Source organism: Harpia harpyja, chromosome 3, assembly GCF_026419915.1.
Source record: "Harpia harpyja isolate bHarHar1 chromosome 3, bHarHar1 primary haplotype, whole genome shotgun sequence".
Classification (NCBI taxonomy): domain Eukaryota; kingdom Metazoa; phylum Chordata; class Aves; order Accipitriformes; family Accipitridae; genus Harpia; species Harpia harpyja.
Genome location: NC_068942.1, coordinates 25,105,313 through 25,119,386, shown reverse-complemented (window position 1 = coordinate 25,119,386; position 14,074 = coordinate 25,105,313). Strand labels below are relative to the sequence as shown.

The 14,074-nt window shown below is 38.5% G+C and overlaps 1 protein-coding gene across 2 annotated transcripts in view; it reads right to left on the bottom strand.

Annotated features, from left to right (window-relative positions):
* The window catches only part of IMPG1 (interphotoreceptor matrix proteoglycan 1), a 66,517-nt gene that overhangs the window by 2,151 nt on the left and 50,292 nt on the right, over positions 1–14,074 (bottom strand). Inside the window, exons 13-17 of one of the 2 annotated variants that reach the window (XM_052781673.1) lie at positions 9,521–10,092; positions 8,515–8,734; positions 4,616–4,826; positions 2,637–2,813; positions 2,062–2,538 (exon numbers count right to left, since the gene is read on the bottom strand). In XM_052781673.1, coding sequence (XP_052637633.1) covers positions 2,157–2,538; positions 2,637–2,813; positions 4,616–4,826; positions 8,515–8,734; positions 9,521–10,092 — 1,562 coding nt within the window. In that variant the 3' untranslated portion in view covers positions 2,062–2,156. Of the gene's footprint in view, positions 1–1,941; positions 2,027–2,061; positions 2,539–2,636; positions 2,814–4,615; positions 4,827–8,514; positions 8,735–9,520; positions 10,093–14,074 lie in introns of those variants that run through there. The other variant, XM_052781674.1, reaches the window with a different exon arrangement.

Here is a 14,074-nt window from a genome sequence, read left to right as displayed (position 1 = left end):
CCAAGTTCCCAGAGACCTAACCATGTAGAGAGGTATCTGTGGCTTTCAGCTGCTTGCAAGAACTTGGGTTTTCTACTGAGCTCAGAGAGAAGGAAGAGAAAGTTCTTCACCTGGACATGAAACATGTTTGTTAGTTCCTGGATGACTAATTGGGTAAAAACCCAACCAAACAAACCCCCCTTTGATAACTAAGTTTTGCAGTCATTTTCTGTGTAGTGACCCTGTAACTAAACTGGAGACATTTTTCATGCGTAGGAAGGAATTGAAGGTTATTTTAGCTTCTACTGGAATTCTATGCTTATTTTCATACACCCCTTTATAAATACAGAGCTGTACTTACTGTAGATAGTACGTCCTAAAAAGCTGTCAATGCTGTCATTACACATTGCAAAACAGAATTGAAAGACTGGAATTTTCAGTTTGGCCTAAGAGTTCTAGATATCCACCTCCTCCTGCAAATTCAATTCAAGTGCCATATTCTGTTTTAAAAATCTAGCCCCAAAGGAGTTTTCTACATTGTGATATGGAAGTGTTGCTCTTAGTTTCAGCTAACAAAAGCTGTTTGTGTTTACATTTTTCTTCCTCCACTGACTTTTTTCAAATCATTAAAAACTTGTTCAACATAAAGGCTCTGATGTGAACACTCATTTAGAACGTAAGTAATGGTGAAAAATGGCCAAAACCACCTGATTTTTTTTTAAACCCATTTCTATTTTGTGGTTGCCTCACTTCTCACTAAATTAAATTCCTTAACTAGATCTTGAGAAGAGCTTTGTCAATATACTTTTGACAACTCAAATAGAGTCTAGATGACAGAGGCCTGGTTTTCTCCCACAGATGTGCCATTTTATTCCTTTCATAAAATATTTAATGCTGTTGTAAGTAGTAATTTTAAGTAGTTCGGCTGGTATGGAAGTTTATTGGTCTGCAATTACCCACAGACACATTTCTTTTAAGGTGGATGTAAAATACTAATTGCAAACGTCTGTGCTCTCGTTTTTATCAGCAGCGAAGCCAATTCATTCTTGAGCTTTTCCGAACTGCTGCTCCCTGCTGACTTGTCGGTCTCTGTCACTCACTGCCTGCCAGTCCCCGCATTGTCAGCTGTCTGTAACTGTGACCTGGAGTACTGAAGAGACCAGACCTGGGTGTGATGAAGATCAATGAAAAGTAATCTTTCTATATGGTGTCATTAATTGTTCCTTTATTTACATGATAATGTACTGGCTCGAGCCAAAGATTCACGTAGCCCGGTATCCTGTCTCCCGTAGTATATAGCCAGTGCCAGGGCAATCCTGTACTGATACTGCCCTCAATAATAACGGGTACTAACAGCTATAGTAAAACCTTTCTCTTCCTAATCGGGCTGTGATTCAGAAAAATGAAAATGGGAAAGTAAAAGCTTTTTGTCTACCTTTCAAGAGAGCATCCTCAGATACATCAGAAGTAAGAGACAGTCTGGCAATTTTAGAGAATTTTGTGACTTGCTTTTCTCCTTTCTGTCTTGTTTTTTTTCCCCCCAAAGATACAAGAGGTTTTGAGTTGCAAAACTTGAAATAGTGTTTGAGATACGAGCAGTATTCTGTTCAAGTTACAATTCCTACTTGTTCAAACTCTATGTAGCTTAAACAGGCACACATTATTTTTAAATGATCTGTTACTGCTAGTTAAAACCTGCCCTTTGGTTTGTGTTCTGTGTGGCTTTGTCGTTTTAGATATTCTTTCTTCCTTCATTTGTTTCAGTGACTGCCACATTAGCAGATGGGTTTACAGAATGGAACTTTGTTGTATAAAAGCACTGAAGAAGGGATTGTTGTCATATCAAGCATCTGAAAACCCCAAGCTTCTCTTTGTATCGTATTAGTACAAAAAGGCTTCCTGGTAACATTGACAGACAGGAAACTCAACAGATTTTTAAAGCTTTTGAAAATAGTCACAAACCTTGGTTTTGTCTGGCTGAATGCTGGAAATGAAGAATTTCAGAGACTAACTTGTCAGTCCTGGCTTTGTAAACTCGTCTGGTGACCTACAACAGTTTAAAAAAAAAAAAAAAAAAGAAATCAAAAGACAGGATTAATTATTTCAGTAAATCACAAGAAGCACTCAGATGGGATGGACCACCAAAGCCATGCAAGAGAGCTGTAAGAAAAGCAGTTCTACAGTCCTGTTATGAAACCTACACAGCAGTAAATGTGGAACGTAAATAAATGAATTAGTATTTTTAGTTCTGAAATTGCGCAGCAAGAGATGAGAGTCAAATTTGATTTAGTTGTAGAGTTAATACATGAAGATGGACCTGCTATTTGAGGTGGGACTGTTTGTTGAGGGGTAAGAAAAGGATTTCCATGCATTTTACCTCCACGCTGAATTGTGTTTTCAAGTTCGTGTAATGCTTCGTGATCAATGATCCTTGAGGAACTGACACAAGCACTTACACTACAAGCCATATGACAAAAGCTAGTTATGGGTTCATCATGTTCAAAAGCAGGATTAATCCTTACAGCATTTTCTGAATTGCAGCTGTTGAGAGTAGGACTTCTACAATGCAGAACATTTTTGTTTAGGTAAGATTTTAAATTGCAAAATTAAAAAAGGAATATTTTGAAATGTGAAGAAAAAGATCATGAGCAGCTTACTGCAAATCAGAGTTTCTTTTGCTTTTTCTTCTTAACTTAATAATTAAAATGATGAGAAGAAAAACGAGGCTTAGTAAGCCAAGAATGAGAGGTTTAAAAATGAAGGGTTGTATGGGTTCTGGAGCAAATTTTGCACAGCGCTGTCCGTGGTAAAGCTCGTGTCTACGTGCAGGGCATCTAAAATAGGGAGAGGAAGAGAAAAATGTACAGAACTTGAAGGCAGAAAATATGGAGTACCTCAAATGAAAACAAAGGAAAATCTGCATTTAAATACAAGCACAGTATTCCCAGTGCAATTAATTGTTACGTGTCTGTATGAAATAATGTGATTGATAATAGAGGAAAGATAATATTCTTAGATTCATGAGAGTGTTAAATAAAAAGACACGGATATATTTTTTGCCAACCTATAAATTTTAAGGAAATTAATGCATTTGGAACATCTCTGACAAATTTCTAGCCCCACAGGTGAAGTTGAAATAACATTTGTATCTGAGTAGCAAAGTCTGAAATAAGAGTTTTACTACGAATAGCTCCCCTTAAAGCAAGGGAGAAGATTGCCATATTTTATATGAGAACACAGGGGTTCTAGTTAGTGGAAAAACTAGCGTGGTTCCAAGTAAATTCACAAGCAAACCAAGTGCCTGACTAAAGCAAATAATAGGCCATAATTCTCTCTCTGCAGACTGTACAAGTTTGCACAAACTGTCAGTATAAGACTGGTCGTAAGTTTGTTTGAACTTGCTAGAATTCACAAAAAGTTTCGTTTATTAATACTTTTATCATTCCAAATGATGATTTGGTTATTACTGTACATCAAATGGGGGCTTTTCTGAAATGGAAAGGTGTTATTTTCCGTAGTGCGTTGGTCTTGGAGGAGTAGGCTATATACCCTTTGCTACTTCAGTAAAGTTTTGAAGAGGACCTCGTTAGCTCACAGGCTGATTTCTAGTACAAAATACTGCAGCTGCACTACTGTGACTCTGCAAATCAGGAATTCAGCAGTAACTGCAGTGAATTCAACATAATCTTCTATTATCATTTCTGTGACGCCCACTGCAGAAAATGAATTATGTCAGTTATGTTGTTAGAGTGAAATTATCATATGAATAATTTGCTCAGTAGTCTTATTTTTTTGACATTAATGCTAAGTATGCTAAAAGATGTATCATTAACCTAGTAAAGTCAATATTAAGAGAGAATAAACAAGTGCAAGAATTGTAACTTGTCTCTTGCTTATACACGTGGCTGGTGAACTACTGTGTGCCAGTCTAGTATGCAGTTTCACGTAATGCTCTGGATAGTCTCGTCTTATGGTGGGAAGAAACTTGATGCTTTTAAAAGAGAATTAAGACGTTCAAGTACTGTGGTAGTTCTCAATATTGGCTTAACATCATTTCATGTAAAAATCCTTATGGAATGTGTTTGCAGTTAGGAGGAGCTGCTAATCTTCAAGTCTTTCCCAGAAAGCCCTGAAAGCAGCCTTCATGTGCTTTATTGGGTGGTCTGGAATCAGAATAGTGCTCATAGGTGTGTTCATAAGAATATGGATTTCCTTTTTAATACATCTTAGAAAAATGGAATATCTTGAAATACTACTATGTAATCAATAGCAAACCCATGAATGTGTTGTTTCATTTTTCCAAGATGTATTTGGAAATCTGAAAAGAATGCATTGTTTTGTATGTCTCATCTCTGCCAGTGATGCTGAATTTCTAATAAATTTCTAAAGCATCCCTAAAAAATACCTAGATCATGATGTTCTGTGTGTACTAACAGGGAGAAATGGATTTATCCATAGTGAGACTATTTATACCGAAGAAGGGTATTGCAATGTAGCTTAGGGCGTCTGAATGTTGAGGTCGTGGCTTATTAGCACAGTCTATGCTGTCGAAAAGTATATACTCAGCCCTGCTTGTTCATGCAATAGACATATCAGGGGTCTGTTACAGAATTCATGTTAAGCACCATTTATTTACCTGCAGACAGCTCCTCTTCCTGGAACTAACTGGCATTTCCCACCATTGACACAAAGATGCGGTTCCAGCTCACACAGGCTCCGACAGGGTAATCCGTCTTGGCTTGCGTAACCAGGTTTACAAAGGCAGTCAGCCTCTTTTGTCCACTCGTTCATTATGCATTCGGAAAACTCGTCACATGCCATGAATTTGCATGGGTCTGCCTGATCAGCTGTAAAGGATGGGTAAATCATTAATTGATGCGTTACCCCAAAGTAACTTGGCAGGCTTTGTGGCAGCTAGAGAAAACAATTCACATTTACTGGCCAGCTACTTCTGCATGTTAATAGGAGGATGTAGTCTAGTGTAAAAGGACACACATCGTTCTTTCTGTAGATGACACAGCAAGCACGCAAGCTTCTATTTACTTCTACATTTGTTTACCCCATCACTATTTGGCTGTGATTTTATTTTCTTGTCACTGACAAGGATTTTCACATTTGTATATTTTTATCCTTTTTTTACTGTAACTGCTAGTTTTATACTCATGGTTACTATGCTACAGCCTTGCATATGTGTAAGAAATAGTTCCGGCTGTAATGAACTTAAACACATAATTTAGGACATGACAAGGGGAGGGAATTAGATTATGGAATATTGCACAATACTATGAGGGCTGCAACCTAGAAATACTGGCACGGTCTAGAGAAAATATGTGCTTGCAGGGCTTTTTTTTTTTTTTTTCTTTTTTTAAAGTGGTATTTTAGCATTGGGAAAACTTGCTGGGTTTTTTGTTTTGTTTTTTAAATATTATGAAGTGATGCCTCTGTGATATTAAGGGAAGATGAGCCTGCTGATTTTCATAGGAAGGCCGGAATCAGAGACAGCTTGAAGTCCTAACATCAGCTGTCGCACAAGTCTACTTCTCCTTTCCCATTCTCTGCTTACTAGAAATGAAAAAAAGACCCAGAAGGAGGCATTTTAACCCAGTGCTCCACCCAGCTTGTGCTGATGGGGTGGTGGTGAGGAGGGCTGCATCCCCCAGTCTTGTCTCATGGAGGCAGTTTACTGTGTACTACGGGGTAAAGCCCTCAGGAGGCAAAAGATGAGAAGCAGACCAGGGGATACAAAGTCTGTTCTTGCCAGCAAACAGTTTCAATAAGGTGTGTGAATCCAGAAAGGTTTAAAAAAAAAATAAATTACAAAAACAAGAAAAGAGAGCACAGAGAAGGAAATGCGAGCAGATACACAGCTATGAGCTGGGCTATGTGGCCTTTTTTAGTTATGTGGGCTTAAAATTTCTTTAGAAGAAAAATCTGTAGTTTAAAAAGAAGATTCATATGGAATATTGTAGCTAGTACCTGTAGGTACTAACTGGGCTGAGAATTTTCTTCCGGAGCTGCTTCATGCTCCATACTAGATGCTCAGTAATACTAATTTCAATGAAAAATGAGCATTGCAGTCTTTATAGTAGTACTGGAAATATCAGACACACACTAGGATATGCTTAACTGGTAAAAATTAATCTAGCAGAGCTGTTCACTTTTAACCCCTCTATAGTTTTATGGCTAGTTCCTTTTTTTTTTATTTTTTTATTTTTTATTTATTTTTCTTATTTTAGACTAGTGAGTTTTAGCATGCTTAGTTTCCCTTTGCTATATGGGGATGTTGATTTGGGATCTGCTTTGCTCCTGGACTGTAAATGTATGTATGTGTAAACTCTAACAACTGGGCATCAAAGTAATGCAATGAATTACAAAGTAACTTTATTGCCAGGCAAACTCTTGCTTATGTGTAAAAAATAAAACAAAACAAAACAAACCCCCACCCCCAAAAAACCCCAAGTAAAAAACCAGTTCCGAGTACTTTGCTCTGGTCATTGATACTACTGATTGGAATTACAAAGTTTAGTCTCTAATGAAACAAAACCAGCTGGCAAATCAAAAGGGGATATTAATTCTTACAGATTCTTTTCTTACCCCACACAGAATTGCACACCAAGCAAAACCAGAACACTTCTAAAGGAAAAATAGTTGATAAAAGAGTTTGTATGATTGAGTACTAGATTAAAACAGTAACAGCTGCATTAACTGCATGTCTCCTGTCTCTCCCCAGTTTTGATGGTTACAGTTTGCCATTATAGGAGTGGAAATAAAAGTTGATACTGCTAGTACAGAGACACAGGCTGAAGCTGAAAGGTCTCAGCACGTTTCTATTTGACAAGTAGAGCTTGGCAGGAGCATTTCGCTGGGTTAGAGGGTCATTTTTTGGTGATAATGTTTCATTTTCCTTAATAAAGTGTTGGGCTACGTACCTGCCATACTTTGTCATCTTTTCTGTGTTTTCACTTTGTTTAGATTACAAAAATAATGCATGCAGGTATTTTAAAAGCCCACTAGGTTATTCTTTATGGTATTATTTACGACCAGTGCAGTCAGCCTTTTGCAGCTGCTGAGTCTTGATAGGTATTTTGGACTGTCAGTGCCTATCAGTGTTTCAATTTGGTATAACATTATTACCACTAGATGGCTCTTACTTTCACAATAAATAGGAATTTGCTCAAATTACCTTAATTTACTGAACAGGTTGGGGGTTCTTTTGTTTGTTTTTTCTGAAGTGAAAAGACAGTAGGGCTTTGAAACACCTGTATGGGAATATACTGGCTTTATAAACATAATTTCTTCTATTTTGATGTTTTGCTACTGTTCATAAGCCTTGAAAGAATAGCTCTCTGCAAAATCATTGTGATATTGTTTTCTTAAATTAATGTTGAAATACCACATCAGTAAAGCAACAAATACGGATGAAGATGAAAGATTTTTAAACTTTTCTGTGTTTGCATTTTAGCAGCTTTCTCATTTTAATTTTCATTTAATGAAAATTTACTACCAAAGCAGAGATGTGTGGCAGCCCAAAGTTCACTCTTTCTAGTGAACTCATTTATCATGGCAGTATTTTTGAAAGTTTGAATACTGTGATTTTGTTAACTTTCTTTACCACACACTACGTATGCTCTTAGTGGCCACAAGGAGATACGTAAAATGAAAACAGATTAGAAACTGCCTGTGTGAATTGTAGATGGATTTCTGTTCTGGAATTGTCAGAGATCTATACATAAAAAGACAGCTTAACCAAAACTGCTGAAAGCATCTGCATGCTAAGGTATTGGTAGTATTCTTCTCCATGCCAATGAAATTAAATTCGGCCCTGAAATAATTACGAGAACCTGAAAATAGATCCAGGCTTCAATTTTATAAAACAATGCAGTTTTTTAAAACTTTAAGCTTCTGACATTACAATAGTGTGCAGATACATTGTTACTGACTGTCTAGGTGTTTAACAAAGACTACAGACTTATTTGAAAGGTATTAAATCAGGAGGGATTATGGAATTACAAATCTATGGAGTGCTACTTATAGTCATGCTCTGGTCAGTGAGTATTTGTAGAATACAATTATTCCTAGATATTATCTCCTTCTGTCTAGAACTATGTAGCCCTTTAAAAACAGATTTAATGATGCTCTAAACTATGGTTTGCTTACAACATTGCAAAAATCATACTCAGGTGCAAGATTTGCGTAAGTCACTAAGTCACTCCTGTAAACTGCACATGAGCATTCCTTATACCTGTCTTCACCCAGCCCTTATTCTAGAGAGTTTTTAGTTTACTGTATTTGGCTCTGAAGAGCAGCTGGTGTACATGCGCAGACCAACACCTGAACCCAGCATTTCATTATAGTATGAAAATATGTCTGCAGATAATTTGCAACATCTTGGTTTTTCTTATTACTCCTGATCACTGGGAGGCTATTGCTAATATTGTTATTTCCACAACAGTAATATTTCTGAAGCTGTAACAATCTGGAAAAGATTATCTGCTTGGTTTTGATTTTGCATGTACATTAGTAATGCAGTCTTACCTGGCTCAATATCCAGGGAATAGCTGTCGATCTCCAAATTGAGGTGTTGGGCTGCAGCATCACAGAAATCTTCCAAAACACAGTGTACTGCTTCTGTGATATTGTATGGCACTGTCCTGGCAAATTTCATTTTGCTGTTCACAATCACACTTCCGTTCCTGAAGTTAAGTATTTCCAGGTGCTTAAAACCTGTAAGGTTGGACTGAAGGTATGGAAGTAGCTGCAAAAGAGAAATTTGCCTTTATTTTAGCTTACTGTCGATGTCTGCCTGCTATTAATTTCTCTTATAGTCACTTTTCATTATCAAGTACACACATCACACGCTTTTTTCTCTGAATTTAATACAATTGTTAAACTCCACCACCAAATCCACTTTTCTGTTTAGCACTATCTTCTTCAGGACTTTGGTGTCTTTCTCAATAATATATTGAGATGGATGGGCAGCAATTTCCCCTGTAATGAAATGCACAGCAGCTGGGGAGTTTATTCATCTGGAAGAGAAAAAAAATCGCCTCACTCAAAAGCCAACTTTAATTATTTTCAAACGTTCAATCCAGACAGGTTAGGCCGTAGCATAATAGGCATGTTACTGAGCTGACCTGCTGCCCTATTGTACCCATGGAGAAAATCCATATCTAATCATGTTCCCCCTGCTAAGCTATGATATATTTTAAAAGGCCTATTTTTAAATCCAGCATGTAGACACAAGCCTTAGATGTAATCAGCATTGCTATACTGTTGATGTGAATCTAAGAAAAAGCCAAATAAATTACATGCCAGGCATATATCTGGAGTCTCTTGAACAAGTAAAAACTTTCATTGCTGGCTGCATAAACTCTTTCTTCACACCCTGAGAGCATCCCAGGGTTATGGATCCTTTAAAAAAACAGCTTATCAGACTGAATTGTAGTAGGGTCTGATATTGTTAAGATACTGTGCTCTTCAGTGTATTTCGTTAGACTGTGCCCAACTATTGCAAGTGTTGTTCAAGTTGATTTTCACCCACCAATTGCATGAACTGTTGTTCTAGTGCTTTGTATTCTGTCGAACTCCTATTGAAGAGGTCATCAGAAAAGTGCATGTTGGTTACCCTCAGGCTGAAGAAAACTACTAGCTCTTTGCCTTTGGCTGCGGTTGTCATGGAGCTGGTAGTTACATACTTCAGCGTAGGAGCTGGGGTGGCTTCTGCAGGCTCAGTTGTCAGCACTGAGATATAACCGCTGCCGTGCTCCGCTTCCTCCAGTGCTGCTGTGCTCATCGCACCGACGTGATCTAACTCGGCAGCAATGTCCTGCACTCCTGTCCCGGTGCCATCGGGCGTAACGCTCTCAGAGGCGGGCACTGAGGAATCTGGGACTTCAAGGGACTGTTCGATGATCTCCGAACGGCTGTAGGATGGGCTGGTTGCCGCAGGCAGCGGTGCTCTTTGGTCTGATGGTAGCACGTCTGTAATAACATCTTCAGGCTGCGTGGTAGAGAGATCACTTGAACCAATAAAGAAAGGCAACGTTTCGTAAGTGCTGGCTGTAACTAAAATGTCATCGCCTGATGATTCTGGTTCATCCATGATCTTAACTGCTGCAGAAAAACAGGGGAAAAACAAGTAGCCCTTTTGAAAAGCAAGCATAACAAATATCAAGCATGGAAGCAACATATATGTTGTATTTCCATTGAAGCATTTTTAAAAACAAGCTTTAATGCTATCAAAACATGAAAATGTTATTTCCATCACCAAGGAGGGGCTACGGGAATAAAACACCTCATCCACATGTTTGAGTGATGAGATTTCTGTGGGTGCTCTGTTTAAATAATAATTACACTTGGTAAGTATTTCCTGAGCCATACCAAAGCACATTCCTATTTTGAAGGTACATAATCACACTGTCAGTTTATATTGACGGAAAGAGTAGATCACAGCTTTGAGCTGTCTGCTCAGATCAGTTGTATGCCAGAGTCATTCTGTTCCCCTCTGCGAGAGGTTAATGCTATTATTTGCCAGGAATCATAAAATGTGGTTAAGGAAAGCAGTACAGCCTCTTCAAATGCACATTCTGTTGATTTACCTAAAAGATAACAGCACCAGTGAAAACAAATTCAAACCTTAAGAAATCATCTGCTGCACCTGAAGCAGCCATTTGATCCAGATGCTGAACTTTTATGAGGTCCTCAGTGGGGCTTGGTGTGGATCTAGGATGTGTGATAGCTGTAGCTGAAATCCAAATCTAAAGCATGATGAGTGAGACTCTTTGAATTTGGCTTGCAGCTACCCGGCCACAATGACTTTACAGAAAATGCTGGCCTCCAAGCAACAGACATCTACCCAAGCTGACAACTTTGTCCTTTTCCAGTGAAATACTTGTGTGGGTTCTTCACACGGGACTTTTTAGCAGCCCCCTGCAGGCAAAATCACTTATCAGCTGATGGCAAAGAAGTTTTCCTCCAACTGATGAACTGTTCCATTCCCTACGCACTAATTTCCTCCCAGTGGCTAATGAAAGTACTAAAGGAGAGCAAATTTTGCATTGGCAATAACCTCAACTGAAGGAGGTGGCAACTATCCTGTCCATGGCATAGGAGTTGCCCATGGATGTTCTTTGTGTCCCTTTCCATTTCCTTGCTTCCAAACAAATGAGGCCCAATTTTCTGCTTATTATATTGCTGGTTTTAGGAACAAATGTACATTTTCAACAAAGAAAAGCTTAATATGAGATAGCTGTCTATTTTCTTGACAGTGTTAGTTTAACAGCACATACTAGCTCTTTGCTTCCTCCCTGCAGATACAAGGCCTTTGTCTAATGTGGAGTATTTTTCTATATAGCCATATATAGCCCCATTCTGCTAAGCTGACCACACTTCTCAAAACAGCAAAGAGTTGTTCTAAGGCAAGGTACGTGGTTTTACTAGAATTAGATGCTTGAAAAGAATTTTCTCCCATCTGGTTACCACTTTGCATAAACTTATGTTAAGAGCTGATACATACATATTTTTTTCCCCTTTATCATTTATTATCTATGTTGTACTACCTATATGGTGATTCAGTGATAGTAGGGTAAAAAAATAGAACATGTGCTAATAAAATTAATTGATAATATAAAAATAATAAATAGTATAATATAAAAATATGTAAAATTCATATATAAATAATAAATAGTACCAATAGTAATAAACTAAGTAAAACACATAATAGACTGACCAGTGGTTAAACTATTGGAGTAGGTTGTGAGAGAGCTAGATTTACTTTTCGGTTTTGCTTCAAACTCCTCAGGAGTCTTAAGAATATGACTTTGTGTGGTGTTGATCTCACTTCTAGGAGACATTTAAAAGTGAGACGCATCCTCTAAGCCAGTCATCTTTGCTCCCTTTTTAGTCAAGCGAGAGACATTTATCTCACTTGAAGAAAACCATCCAAACATATGCTGGATCTTTTGAAGTGCCTGTATCTTTCTGTTGACTTCAGAACATACAAAACGGATTTATGTAGGATGGCTGGTTTTCCCCTTACACAGTTTCTGTTATCTAAATCAATCTCTTCAGCTCCTTGTAGCATTATTGAGGTTCACTGATTTCTCTGAGGTGCTCAAGTATTAGGCTGATAAGGACTATTAAAGTTTTTTGAAAAAGGGACATGCTTTTCATTGTGTTGTAGTTTGACACTACCAGCAGGGCAGTGTGGTTCTAGCTCAGGTGAAGGGTCAGTGAACTTTACACTGGAATACCAGTAACATGGTGTTACTGGAGTGTTCCTCCTCCCACTCTCAGTTCTAAGGTTTTCCGTTTGTTACAAGTATTTCACATGCCTTGGCTAAGGGAAGAACTAGATTTTTTTGTCTGTTCTGTGGAGAAGTGAACTTCTAGAAACAATTTCCAAAGGTAACCCGGATACTCTGAAGCAGAACTGCTCAGATGAAGCAGCCTGGAAGGATCATGACTGCATCTGCTTCTATTTATGCAGTCACTACATCAGTAACTACTGCAAGTGTTATTCTGTTACAAACAAACCCATCTGAAAGCACAATGTATTTTAAGACTGTTTTTAACAGGTATTGAGTAACAGATGCTAACACTGTATTTCAGCAAGGTGCTGAGGAGTATCAGGCAAATTCTTGCTAGAGCAGAGTCTGTCACGGCAGCAGTATGTGTCCTCATAGCTATACATGAAAAAGCATTCTAGAAACAAGGTGTGGACTATTCTGACAGGGGTAATCATGGAAAGGACACCTTCCACATTTGCTGCTTTCTGGATGCACAAAATATTGCAAGTTTGTAAGGCAACTGCCTTGCAAGATGCTCCCCCTCTTTTGAAGACCAGGTTATTAGCTCCTGTTTGTTACATGTTCTTGCAGGATTCCTCTGTTATCTTGTAGCTCAAAGTAGAGCAGTCATCAAAGGCAGTTCGCAAACTGCCCTGGACAGCTGGTGATGCTGGACAAACATTTTGTTATACTTTGGCACATTGGAACAAATCAGTAGGAGGTGGGTGCTGCCAAGGTTTTCCAGAGACCAGGTTTTAAGGGAGGCAACTGCAAAGCAGTGGCATGGCACAAGGGGTGCCTATTTTGCCCGTAACACTAGCTGGCTGATGGTAAGTTATTGAAGATCACTCATCTCTGTCAATATTTAGTATCGCTTTCCCACATTAGAGAAGGCAAATTTTTATAGCCAATTTTGTTGCCTTCAGCTGCATGCATGAAAACATCTTCCCCCAGGTGCCTCATTTTAACTGCCAGAATATTTGGAAAACAGAATGATTTAGATGACAAAACTTCCCACTTGGTAAGAGACTATATTTCACCTATTTTGGATTTGATATTTAGGGTTGAGTTCTAATCCCATATTTATCAGCAGTGAAGTCACTGAAATCAATGGAACCATGGTAGCATAAAACCTGAGCAAGTGAGATGAGGATATTTGGATTTGCCCTGAGTATCAGGAGTGGCCAGTCCTATGGCCCTTAGGGGAAAAGCTTTCTGCCAGATTATAAAATAGTTCCTTACCTTTCACATGATGAGCTCCTCCCACCTCCCTCCCACATCCCCAGTGGCTGTTCATGACCGAAGTGTACAAAATAACAAGCAAACATAGAGTACTGGTGATTCTGGGAAAGACTCTGAAATACACTGCTAATATGAAGCATCTCTGTTGGATGGGATGCAGAAAAAGACCAAGTGCTGCATTCTACTTTACTGCAAGGCCAGACTGTCATGATCTGGAAGCACAACGGGACCATGATGTGGGTGCAGCAAATTCCCATTTAAACTAGTTGTACAGTCTCCTTTTATCTGTTGTGATATGTAATTCGCACTGCTGACGGTATAATACAATGGCTACAGTCCCAGTCCCTACAGTCCTAGAGAGTAACCAAAAGAGAATAACAAAGTAAGTGCGTGCTGTATGGAACTGGGGTTGTGCATGCAGGATTTAACACCAAATGCTGCACCACAGCTTGATGCCCTAATGCTTCATTGAGAACTTGAGGTGCTTTTCTCTTGTCATGTCCTTGTGTTTCTTGTGTAATCAAGGATATGGACAGATTAGAAAAACAAAGCCTAGTGGTGTTCTC